Raw genomic sequence first — 12992 nt, 5'->3', positions numbered from 1 at the left:
TTTCGAAGATGTACTCAGCGCGGATATGTATCCATGATAAAAATGCTACAGGGCAAAATACCACGAAGCATTGCAATGCTATGAACAATGTTATGACATAAGGCATGCACAATGTTTGGTGACTGGTCAGATGATTTGGCACTAACGTATGAGCGAGTCGACGTGGGCGACAGGCTGAGACATCATGGACACAAGCACCAATAACTGGAGAATGAATGGAGCTACATCGAACAGCCCAGGACTGACCTTGACAGACATGTAAAAACAGTCGTGGCCTTCAGTTGCTGAATGCTGCTGCGAGAAGTTTTAACGCTTTCACGAAAGCAAAAAAAAAAAACTATCAGAGATTACAAAACTTTACCACTTAACATATACCCTATCTCACAAGTTCCTTGCCACATTATGGAAGCTGGACACCTTCAGCTAGCCTAGAGCGTGTGTCAAGTGTCCTCTTTTGGATCTCGTCTACTCTCCGAGTACACACATTTGTTGGGAAGAGAGTACAGATGCATTCTACATACTAAACCCCAAAAGAACATCAGAACTTGGCGGCAGCGTGATGATACTAGCTGCATGCAGCCGACTTTTTATAATGTGTCAATGAAGTGACACAGAAAACAGTGTCAGCTTGGCTTGCATCTACTGACTATTGTATTCTACTGATCGAAAGCTTACTTTCAACGTCCCAAAGCGACTCAGGCTATGAGAAAGACCAAGAGCACAGGTTTCATTAGTCGCAAAAGACCATTGCGATGTTTCAGAGAACAAATTGAGGTAGTATGAAGTACTTGCATTTTTTTTTCTCCTGTGTGATCTCCAGGCTAGGCTGAGCTGCAGTCTCTCTATTACTGGTGATCGCAGAGTTTCTAATGCACTCAACATCGTCAGTGTCACTAGCACAGCAATCAGTTGTAATGAAACGTATAATTGCAAATTTCTCAGCAATAAATGCCTCCTTGTTGCCGGCTGCATTCCAGCAGAGCCACAAGTAGCCAATGAAATTCCACCAAAGACTAAAGTTGAGTGGAGTTTCGCTGGGCCTCCCTTTAAGGGTGCTACATCAATTATTTCGCATCTAACGAGGACACGACGTTCATGCAAACCATAATTGTACACGGTGATATATTGCTTGGACATGCATTTTTATCACATCTTACCACGCGTGTATAGGCGCATGAAAACAATACATCGCTCTCCATGTGTGTAATACATTCGTGACATCAGAAGCAAAAAATTTAGATTAAATCACTTGTCCGCATCGAGTGATGCCTAGCATCAAAATGCTTCAAGCCACCTTCAGCAGCAGACTTTGAAGCTTGGTGTCGTAATCATTAATGTCAGGCTTAGGATATTAAAAAAAAACTTGCAAGGAATACTGTAAGACTAGAGGCCAAGTTCCACATGCAAAAATAAGGTCTCTTTATGGTGGAAAGCTTGGTCCCAAAAAATGTATCCTGCCAGAGCATTCCAGCCAATCGTAGATACAGTACACTGAAAAGGCAAGCAGTGTGGAATGTTGCTACATTAGTGAAAACAAAACAACACATTCCTCGCTGAAAGGAGACGTGCTGTCTGAGCTCACCTGAAATAGCACTCACTTGCGGGGTCTAACAATTACAGCATATAACACTATGCAACAGTAGGAATAGCTAGGATAGGTAGGCAAGGCATTTTCATGAGGAAAAAAGAAGAAAAAAATGCCAAACACAAAACAAGACAAAATTAAAAAATGCTGCATTGTGTGTAAAGGCTCATTTAGGAAAAGAAAAGCGGGAACTACAACAAAATGCCAAGGCACTACCAAGCAAATGACTACAAGGTCATTACTGATTGCAATAATTAAAATTTTCTTTTCTGGATCTGCTATTTTAACCTTAACTTACGCGCAGCCTTTTCTTCGTGACCACATAATGTTATGAATGCAGCGTAAATTTGTTTAAGTAATCCTAGGTACTAGTGCAAAACTGTTTGTTTTCTTCAATGTAAACTGTGATGTGTGGGCTGTTTCCATGAAGCATGTTTTGCCCACAATTCCAGCAGTACCTCATTCACAAGCGTAAACAAACTATTGCCCTCCTCGCCTATATATATAACCACTGTGCTACCTCAGAGGTGAAGAAGACTTCTTCGCAGATTCCAATGGTGGCTCCTTCACAAACGTGCTGGCAGCCACCGTAAGGAACACTGGCTTGCACTGTGCCCACACATATTCTTCAGCCGAACAACTCCAAGCCGTTGCTCGTTCGACGAGGGCAGACACGTCACTCTCCGGCGAGTCGCACCATATTCTGAACATTTCCTCATCCTCTGTATCGTGTGGGCACGACGGAAGGCTAAGGTCGAGGGTCGTCAGGCTCCCTCTCCGAGGGATCTCAAAGTTGGCCTTGACATCCATGAGGTCAAAAACGACGTCTTCCTTGTTCAGGAGCAGGTAGGTGGTCAGCTTCGGAGACGGTGTCGTCCTGCGTGTGCTGTCGATTCGGAGGAATGCTTCGAGGATGTCTAGCATGCATCGGCGGAAGCTGGAAGCAGTTCCGCAGCTCTGACAACCGTGCCTCCGCTGAGGTACGCGGATAAGGTAGCTCTCGACGGGGGACAGCGCGGTGGCTCCGAACAGCAGTAGAACCTTGGTGATGCGGTGCTTGCGGATGAGTTCCTGGGCAACGCTGAAGATGGCGTCCATGCCCTGGAGGGACGTGATCGCCTTGCGTTGTTTGGCTAACAGGAACGGATTGAGAGCCTGCGATAGGTGCGAATTTGCTTTGAAGTAAAGGCACTACAATAAGGTCTTGCCATCAAAGAGGCCCCCAAGATGGCACAGCAACTGCTTGTTCATCTAATCCACTTTCTACTATGTGCACAATGAAGTTTGGTGGAAGCTATGAGAGGTGCGGCACCAAACAAAATACCTAAGAGAGCAGCGAACTCGGATACCGCGTCACAATCGTACGCAATCCATTTTAAAACGTTTTTGTGTCTCATAGTCGCAAGTTTGCACTTTCCATTTCAAATGTGCTACGCATTTTCCCGCGATAACAATCTGATCGCCGCAAGCACCTCTATCAAGAACTAGGTGATGCTCAATCGCGATCGGAGCAAGGAGCGGTAGGAAAGTGCTCCTAACCAGCATAAAATAATTAACCGAATAGACCTTGCCAAACAACGCACCGAAAATTGTTTGACAAACCCAAAATACAAGCCACATTAAATTTTCCCCGACTGTCACTTTCGCAAACAGTTGTTAACGGAACGCCAGTAACCGTACAATTAAATAAAGGCGCGTCCTGTGTTTTGCTGTTTATCGCGATGTCTCCAGAAGGAAGACCGAAATACACACCATTCTTGCTTGGCTGAAACTAAAGGTGCCGCAGTTTCAAAGTGCGCGGCAAGGCACTCGACGGACACAAGTTTGCGTGAGTTCAACGCCCCAAACACTTCTTGACCTCAAAACTGAAGAGAATAAAACTCTCTGGTTACTACCCTGCGTCGCCCGCCTCTCATTCACTGAATAATTCACGAAATGTCTCCCCCAAAAGAAGTAAGACGCGACAGCTTCACGAAAGGACAGGTAAGACATTCAAACAAGTGCAGAATCGGCCACTTACCCTTTTGTGGGTGCTTTGACTTAGAGCAACGTCTTCGACGTGACGTTTCAGGTCATCATAAGGCATTGGTAACTGCTCACGCTCGTAGAGTACGTACTTAATAATCTCTACAATGAGCTTTCCCAGCTTGTCCGGCGATATTGTGCGCGTGAAAGCCACGTTTATATCCAGGTGTTCGCTGCCAGCACATCGCGCACTCCTGAAGGCAGCCATGTTTAAAATTGACGCCGATATCGTCTCCGCAGTCGCAACAATTTTATGACGTTGATGTTTTCACAAACAATAATAAATATTTTGTTAACATAATTAAATAAAAAACATACATCAAATTATTTGCATAAACGTAAATAAATATATTGAGGTCGCAACTGTTGAACGTCTGGTATTTCCTGCGGCCCTAGTAAATAAGCGTCGTCTGCTACACGTGGGTTGCTAATTCTGCGGTTATTAGATATCTGCAATTGAACTTTCAGCATGCATGCCGACTGTTTTTACGCCGTTTGACACAGTCAGCTAACTTTTACATCGAAGCGAATCTTGTCGACGACATAGCGTAGGCGTCCACTGCCTCATCATGCGTTCCACGAATTGTTTGCTTCTTTCATCGAACCCTTTCGAGGCGGCAAAACCCGTTCTTCAGGTCGTTGGTCGGACACTGACGCGCGCGTGCGCGCCCAGTATCATGCGGCCTGCGGCATAATCGGACACCTCGAGAACCGTTGCTGCGCTCCGAAGCAGCGGGCCGAACTTGCTTTGCCCCACGTGCTTCGTGCGAATGTTCTTCGAGAAAAACGTATGCGCTCGTAAACCACTGCAAGCGAACTAGAAACGTTTCGCAAATTACGTCATTGGAAAAACCAACTGCGGTGCATTAACTTCTCGATTTGATCGACGGGTCTTGAATTTCGGCCTTTTTCAGCTGCTTTAATGCATGCTTTGCAGCATAGGTGCGCCTCATGCAGTATGTCGCGTCATACACCCTCCGGCTGTCGCTGGAACGATATCGATCTTTTGCAGTTTGCGTGACAAAGATTTGACGTGCGTCGCGAAATGTTCGTGCTGCATAATACAAGACAGAGCGTGCCGCGCTCATGGAGGAAGGCGCTGGTAGGGTAGCGCTGGCCGCGTGCGTTTGAAGTTTTAGTTAGCTGTGAGACCGCGCTATGGCGCCAGCATCTCCAGTGGCGCACGGCAGCCGCGATCCGGTCGTTGCCTGGTCGGTCGTTCGTTCGCACTCGCGTTGTGTGCTGCGGGCGCTACGTTCGCGTCGGTCTCCACAACACATAGCGCGACCGCGCTACGCCGCCACACAGTCGGCGGAGTGCTTTGTCAGCTTTGTTGTGGTCGGAGTTCGAGCGCCGACGTTGGTGCGGCGCGGCGGGCGATGCTTGCGACTACACTGACGACGTCGCGGTGCGCGGTTTGAACGAAGGGGCGCGCCGGCACCAAGCGTGTTCTTGTTCCCGTGTGTGCGCGTGACTTCTGAACATCTCCACGCAGTCATGGATTTCTTCCAACTCGGATTGACGACGTCTACCGTTACTGCGCGAGCCTCCTCTGGTGAGTGCCGTGTCTGTGTTACACCTCTCTTCACAATGCCTAATCACAAGGAGCCACCCGAGCCAATGCCGCCTTGCTCTTCCTTGATTTTTGAACGCCCTACCCTGCCTGATTAGCGAAGGGATTTTGTGCTGGCTGGTTTGACAGCTAGCTAGCATGTGCCCCGCCGTGCCCTCCCCCTCAGCTCGCTGCTGTCTCGGCGAGAGTGAGGGGCCACGGTAATGTTACGAGGTGCGCTCTTTGTGCAGTCTGTGTCCTGCGTACGAGAACGATGCCCTGGGCGCTCTTTGCACGCTCTGGGAGCACCCCTTTCGTTTTACCGAGCACACGTTCTCCACTCGAAAGTAAAACGGCGACTTCCGAGTCCTCTAATCTCTGGTGACCGTGAACTTGAGGAGGAGGTCCCATGGGCGCTCGCCCTGTAAACTGGATCAACGCCTGATCCTCTTTTTCTGTACTCTTCGACTAGGGCTTCGTGATGTCTGGTTTATTTAGTTTTAGTTTTCTGCACACCTTCAGCTTTGTGTGCGCCCAAACGCTTTTAGAAAAGAGCATAGTTACATGTTTGGATGACTGTATACGGTCCGTAGCAGTGAAAACTGGTAAGGGAATTTTCTTTTTTTCTTCTGTGCATGTTGTCGTCGCTGTGTTGTGAACTATAGCAGCTCACTCGCGGACTCAATTGTAGCACACGAGCCCAGGAGAATGATTTCGTGTCTCAACAGTGAGTTTGGCGCCCTCGGTGCACGTGGATATGGACAACTTGCGGAACTCTGGCTAGCTTCTCTGCAAGACTTGTTTTCCAACAGTAAGGTCTCGTTCCCATATGTCGCTAATAACGAACAGTGGGAAGTTCTCCTTTTTAAATAAACCCGGGAATATATCCAGTCGACTTCAAGATGACTTAGGGAGGAGGATCGGAAGTGTGCAATGTTTGAATCACGACCTACCTCTTTATATGCGAAATAGAGGGTGAGGACCGGATTATCCAGGGTTCAAATGAACCGGGCCCGCCGTTCTCAGGGGTTCCAAGAGCGAGAAAAAAATGACGGATTTTGAGGTTTGTTTCGAAAAGTCAAATCATTCTGTTCCCGATTTCCCATGATTGAAAATAGAGCTCATCTAGTGCAATGCCGAATATTTTAAATGCTCTTCGTCGCATCGTATGCTGAATCCCAAAGACAGCTTCATATATTTCGCCAGTCAAAGTACAAAACTTTGTACTCGCCAAATAGATGAGAATATTCAAATGGCTTTAGCTGGTGCTAACTGATTTCAGTTGGTTTAAGCTAGTTCCAGCTGGTACTCAACTGGCATGAACTGGTTCCAGTTGGCTACCACCGAAATTCAGCGGGTCTCAGTTGATGGTCAAGTGAAATAAACGCTTTCAGGTGGGAGTCAACTCGTACCAGCAGGTCAGCTAACCTCTGTCATTTTGAGGTCAGTTGTGTGTTTTAATAATCTCAGCGTATGCATGTGAAAGCTGTGACAAAAGCCACACATTATTAGTTGAGATTATGACTGCTCATAGCTGACGGCTTGAAAACGCTTATAGAAACGTGAATACCCTTATTCACTTGCTTGAAAGTGGAATACAAAACAGATACATTATAAGAATGCACGCCTGAATTAAAATTTGTATTCCTATGAAATATTTCAACTTACATTTTCTTCATTCTGTGAACATGTACTGTTTCTGCAAAAAGAAAAAATACTGGAAGGATGCTTGCGCAATATTAAAATAAATAAATTGCATGTGCGCGAACGAAGATTTGCACAGGGATCCAGCAAACTGGAGTTATTACCATTGTCGCATAATGCACTTCAAGGCGGAGTTTAAGTGTACATCATATTTGCTGTACCCACCCTACTTTTTCCGGCCGCCATCTACGGCGGCGGCGGTGTCTCGGCGGAACGAGCTGCGTACGCTATCTCGTAAAAGGCAAACATATTCTGCAAATTTAAAGCAGGAAATGCATATGCTAGATGCAAAAGTGCTTCCTTCAGTTTTAAAAGTGAAAAGTTTGTGCAAAATGTCAACGTATTGCCTTTTTAAGCATAGGCAATATGTATAAATGTAAATATATATTACTAATTTCGAATTAGCCAAGAAAATAACCGCTCTAGAAATATATTTTTTCACGAATGCGCGTTCTGATTCTTGAGGGAGGGTGTGCGTGTCCTGTCATTTCCTAGAATAGCTCAGTCTAGATGCCACTCTGTTCGTGTGCTCTGCGGGAAAGTATATGCTAAGGTTATGTTCATACAAAGTCTGCAGACTCTTCGAATATGGCGTGTGTTCTGTGCAAGAAATTCTAAAAATGCATCAGGACTCAGACATGACGGCGGGAGGAGGCGGTTACAGGGGGCCATCTTAGGTTTTTTCTTTTTTTTTTTCTTCTTTCTTTCTCTGAACCGGGCCCTCATCGCTGTTAATCCGATCCTGGCCGAATGGTGTGGGGATTGTCCAGCGCCTTGCTCCTCGAGATTGTCTGCGTTCGGCCCATTGGTCGCTCTGCCTCCCTGCGGCATCTTCGCGACTCGCAATTGTGAACGCGCCTAAAGAGGTGCCTGCCTCTTTTCAACAGACTGTGCCGATGCTACCGAAGCGCGAAGCGGAAAAATCGGAACTCAATATCACATAATCAGGCTTCCGGGAAAAATCCGTTCATGGCGAGAGTGCGTGTGAAAAAGAGAGATAGACGTCGGGAGAGAACTCGGGCGCTTCTGCGCAGGAAGACCGACCACAGGAAAACCACTTGCTGCTGTGCATTGGAGACTCCTAGCACACCATGTGCGTGTCGTGCCCATGTTCGCGCTTTCAGAAACATTTGCGCACACTCTCAATCAGGGAGAGGGCTTCCGAGCCCTGTGCACAGTTCTATTTCAGATCGACAAGGTAACTGCAGTTAACAGATATTTTCGGGCAATTGTAGCACTCACGGAGAGCAAGTGTCAGATACACTGTCCTCCCTCGAGGCACAAAATAAGAGGCAGATCAGTCTGAACAACACGTGCACAGCTTGTGTCATGACGTCACCAGCTGAGATAGGGTCATGTACATACTTACTCCGGCCGTCCTAGCTGAGATAGGGTCATGTACATACTTACTCCGGCCGTCCTCTCCACATATTTTATTTATTTGTTTGTTATACCCTCAGGGTACAAAGTAGATTGTAAGGGGGGGGGGGGGGGTCAATCCACAGCGATAAAAAGAACACAAAGCATAATTAATACAACAATAGAGGTAAAATTATTATGGTTAGTCATTTGCTTACAACATAAAATAATTGATGAACAGTAATATCATGTGGCGCACCAGACCAGTATAATAAATCAGTTAATGTAAACATACACAAAACTAAGTTAATTAGCGTTGTAGGGACCTTTAAACTGAACGGTATCGTTGATGCTAGTGGATGATGCTGTAGAGAATTCCTTTCTTTATAGGTTCTTCGAAAATGTGATTGTACATATGTCGGAGTATTAATTGCAACTGAGACCTTTTGTTGGTGATTACGGTGGTGAGAAATGAAGGTTGCTGGTTGGATCGATTTCCTGACATTGAGGACTTATATTTCTCCGTTATCGCATATCGATATGTATCGCAACTTTAATTGTCTTAGCTAGGTGACGTCAAAGGTGGCTGTCCTCACTGCAACTCGGGAACGCAGTGGCAGATTCCTTTCAAAGGAGGGCCTCCAGCCAGCATCCTTAACCAATTATACAATCGCGTCGTGGTTAATGCGCAGCTAATATATAGTTAATCACTTTGCGCCTGCAGCCCTCTGTGACGTCATGATAGAAAAGAAAATGGATTAGCCTCGCCATGAGAGTCGGTCAACGCCATTGGCCATTCCCTCTTCTACGTGAATCTTTAGTCGTCTCCAACACCACCATTAGTCACACTGCCAAAGAAAAATACATTGGACTTTACAGATGGCTTGGATTCAGCGATCAGGGGATAAGTGAGTGGTGCACAAGGTTAAAGCGATCCATCTGTCATCGCATATTTTTAAATCAGGTTTGCAGGTCGAATCTGGCCCACGTAAAAACCTCGCGTGAGAACAAGAGCTCGACGCTGGCTTCAATGACGTGGGAAAGGGGGAGGCATCCAATGAACGAGAGACCGGTGCTGAGTGCAGATACAGATCTTTTATTTATTTCTGTTCGAAGCCTCTTCGTACCCACTCCCTTTGTTATGTATATATAGTCAAATGAGTGTTATTGATTCTCCTTCGCGAATAATGAGTTCGGCCGCAAGCCGCGCCACCAACTCAACATTCTGATCTCAGTTTATAAGTTTCGAGGAATAAACAGTCGTTAGGCCGGTGATGAGTAATTCCGAACAGCCTGAGTCGGGGCATCGAATAAGTAGGGAACAATTACGATAAGCCCTTAAAGGAGTAAATGATTTACGAGGAACAGCTTGCAATGTATGTGAGAAACTGTCATTACACAAAAGAAGCCGCAAGTCATCGCGACATAACGGGCCACGGATGGTGTCTTGTTCTCAAATTACGATCCGTTCTCAACGTATAGTTTCCAAGTTACATTGGCAAAGGATGAGTCGACCACGTCTGTAGATCGGTTATCCCGTGCGCCCAATTAGCCGTAAAAAGTAAGGCATTGCCATGCCCGGTGTCAGTGCTTGATGAGCACGGCGAAAAAAGCAAATGTTGAAAATGCCTGGCTTATGCGAGTTCTGTAAAGTCCTGTAATACTCATTAGCAGATATGTGGACAAAGTAACCTGACAAAATCAAGCCTCGGCCCCGCTCAGATCGGTTCTTTTAATCCTGATTTGCATGCCGTCGGTAGGGCAACGTTTCCAGCCAGCGAGTGAGAAAACGGTGTGTCACCCCCCCCCCCCCCCCCCCCCCTTTCGCCAATAACTCACAAACATTTCTCTCGCCACTTTTAAGGTATGTCGCGAAGCGTAGTGGGATCTCGAAGGAATTAATGCAGCGCAAAAAAAAAAAAAAAAAAAAACGCGCTTTCCCTTGAACTTTTTTTCTTGGCTTAAATGCTGTCTACTACTTCTAAAGGCCAGTTATCGCCTCTTAGAATACCCTCACTTTCGTATAGTCCAAAGTATTTACAGGCATCATTGCCCGCCATCCATAGCATGTTCGTTAGACAGGCCGTCAACGAGGTTGTTCGTTATTCAAGCTCAAGACGGCGCCTCCGTTAAGTGCACGCGAAAAAGCCGCTTAGCGGCCGTTGCCCTTGATCCAGAGACGTACTCTCGTCAAAGATGCATCCCGAGCGTCTGCAGCTCTGCTGGGAACTGCAGGTCGCACCAGCGAGTGCCAATGACCGGTCGTTTATCATGTTGGCGACAATGTTTGAAACGCGCGGCATGGTGACAGCTCTGGAGCTGTGAAAAGACAATCTTCAAGGGGTCCTTCGAGCAGAGACACCGATGTCCCCTCACAAAGGGCACGGGCACAAAAGCTTGTTCTCCCCTCTCGTCCGAACGGCTGTAAATCGGTAAATCACTTTTCCGCTGTGCCGTCGGGAGGGGAAGGAAGTACAGAAGAGGGGGGGAAGGGGGGGGGGGGGGTCACCCGTTACCGGCCCCGAAAACAATGGCTCCAAGCGATGCTCAGAAATAGGGGCAACCACCTTTGCAGTCACGAGCAGTGCATCATCGCGGAAAGAGATGCGGCGAACTTCGCTCATGCTGTGGTAGCTGTATAGGGACACAAAGCCGATGCTTTTGGATTTGGTGGCCTCGCATTTGTAACGGAGGATACGGAAGACGGCAGTTGCCAAATTGGCCGGTGTTCTGTGACTAGAGCCTTCTGGCGGACAAATTCGGCCCATTACATGGGTTTCACTTGACGCCACGGGAACGGGAAGGTTCTCGCAGTACTTTTGGTCTCAGACAAGAAGTCGGGTGAATATTTTCCGCGGAATTGATTTTCGTGAATCGGCACTTTATTCTGCCTACTGGGCATGTTATGCCTTGCTTAACGCGTAGCCACTTGACGCTGTCGTACATGGGTCCGTCTACGCGATAGAACGGGCTGCATTTTGAGAACGACGGCGATAACTATGTCGTTGCATGGCGACCACACCGTCAGCTTGACAGCCTGCCTAGAGATCAGTGCTTTTGGGATTGTGTATCCGGAGAGAGTCTTAGAGAAAATTTTGATCTCGGTCACATTGCAATTGAGGATGACTGATAGACTGAAAAGTTTATTTTCACCTGTATAGGCGTTGAGGTGCGGGTTATTTGGTTGTTCATGATGAAATGTTAAAAAGCGCGAAGGACGAAGACAGAGGACGCACACACAGACCGCTGATTACAACTGATTATATTTTCAAAAATTCAAAGGTATATATATATATATATATATATATATATATACCTCAATGCGGGACAGAATAAACGTGCGATGCACATGCCTTTACGAATTGTCCGTACTAGCTCTACCAACGGCATCAAACCGGTCGCATATGCTACCATCAGGAATCCGTCAGTTGGGAAGTTACGTCAGCAGTTTTAACCGCGCCTATCTTACAGCGAGTTTTCGGAGGTGCTAGACACGTTTGTCATTTATTAGCCGAGCAACGGTAAAGTTCTCGCAGGTGATTACATGCGTGAACCGGAAGGACAAAGTTGTAGGGTAGCATGTAACAAGAATAGTAAAGGATGGTATACCATGTAATCTTGATTGCAATGTTAGGAATCGCGTTTCCTCTTCTTTCAAGGGGTCGGTGACACTGTTTTTCTTCGTGCTAAGCAGCGGCATTCTCTGTTGCTGCTGCTGGTGCCGCTGGCCACCAATGGGCGCTGCGAAGCCTTCTGTAGTTGAGGGCTTGCAGCGTCCTCCAGCTGAGGGCCACAAATCATGTCCGTGTGAAGCTATAAAGATTGGAAGTCTGTTGAGCTTTCGGGTCTCTGGACATTCCTGAGCCTTCCGTTGGCGCATGCCTAGTTTTGCGTGCTTTCTTTTCTGCGGGGTGAAGGAATTTATTGGGAAGATTCGTGCGCCGGGAGGTAGGACGATTGAGGGGACGCTTATCAGTGCTTGAGGTGCCTGTTGGGCTTTGGGCAAAACTCCGTTCGGTGTCCGTTTTCCTAGGGCAAGAAAAAATGGTTTCGCTCGAGAGGATAAGGAGCTCATTGACTAGATTGTAGGAACCCGCTATGCGACAGACACCAGCAGATACTGCCCAGTCGTAAAAACTGGCGATGCTCGACTTTGCGATAGAAAACTAAATACATTCCTAGTGGAACTTTGCGCTTTGGAGCAGTTAGTTGGACGTTTAAGAATGAAAGCTGTAATTTCTGAGCCATCCTCCTACAGGGTCGTCAAAATAGCGTTTAATTATACTCTGACTGGTGAAGCGACAAAGTATCGTCGTCGGTGTTCTTTCTTCTAAAAAAAGCCGTCGTTCCCCTGGAGTGTGTTTACTCTCCCGTCCTGTCTCACTTCGAGTCGGGGGAAGGTGCCTTGGATCGCTCGCACTTCTTTTCTTTCTTCGTACCCGTTTTATTTTCTCGCGCTCTGCCCGGGCTGTTAGCGGCAGGTGTTACCAGCGCGTTCTATCAGCTCCGGGGCAAAGCGCTGCTCGGCTAGCAGTTACTTAATTTGTGTTGTGCCGTTCTTTAGCCGTCGCTCATACTCTACCCTTTTTTTTTTCTATCCCCCTTCCTTCCAGTTCTGTTCCCTCTGTTACAGACATAGTATCGTGATGCTGTCCAAGAAACAAACTAAACACAGCGCGTACATAGTTTGCAGAAACTATGCTCCGGCATGTAGCCGGGTCTTTGTCCTTTTTTTTTTTTTCTTACCGGAGCTGGTGTGTATGCCTG

At 47.0% G+C, this 12992-nt stretch overlaps 2 protein-coding genes across 2 annotated transcripts in view; one reads left to right on the top strand and one right to left on the bottom strand.

Annotated features, from left to right (window-relative positions):
* Window positions 1-1735: 1735 nt before the first annotated feature.
* On the bottom strand, window positions 1736-3854 carry LOC146176836 (MAD2L1-binding protein). The gene is made up of 2 exons (XM_084582986.1): window positions 3606-3854; window positions 1736-2740 (listed from the first exon to the last, which is right to left on the bottom strand). Exons 1-2 carry the CDS (start codon window positions 3816-3818, stop codon window positions 2102-2104), a joined length of 852 nt encoding a protein of 283 aa, XP_084439112.1. The 5' UTR covers window positions 3819-3854; the 3' UTR covers window positions 1736-2101.
* A 980-nt stretch (window positions 3855-4834) lies between these two features.
* LOC146176835 (inactive tyrosine-protein kinase 7-like) overlaps window positions 4835-12992 on the top strand; it is a 144017-nt gene continuing 135859 nt past the window's right edge. The window contains 1 exon segment of the mRNA XM_084582979.1: window positions 4835-5165. Coding sequence (XP_084439105.1) covers window positions 5108-5165 — 58 coding nt within the window. The 5' untranslated portion in view covers window positions 4835-5107.

The sequence above is a fragment of the Amblyomma maculatum genome, chromosome 10 (genome assembly GCF_055883805.1).
Source record: "Amblyomma maculatum isolate TAMU_Amacu chromosome 10, ASM5588380v1, whole genome shotgun sequence".
NCBI classification, from domain to species: domain Eukaryota; kingdom Metazoa; phylum Arthropoda; class Arachnida; order Ixodida; family Ixodidae; genus Amblyomma; species Amblyomma maculatum.
This window is presented reverse-complemented; position numbering and strand designations above follow the sequence as displayed.

Bases quoted from the DNA above. Each gene is read 5' to 3' on its own strand.
- LOC146176836 (XM_084582986.1), bottom strand. From the start codon at position 3,818: ATGGCTGCCTTCAGGAGTGCGCGATGTGCTGGCAGCGAACACCTGGAT. The intron at 2,741-3,605 runs GTAAGTGGCCGA...CACCTATCGCAG, and splicing joins GTCAAAGCACCCACAAAAGG to GCTCTCAATCCGTTCCTGTT.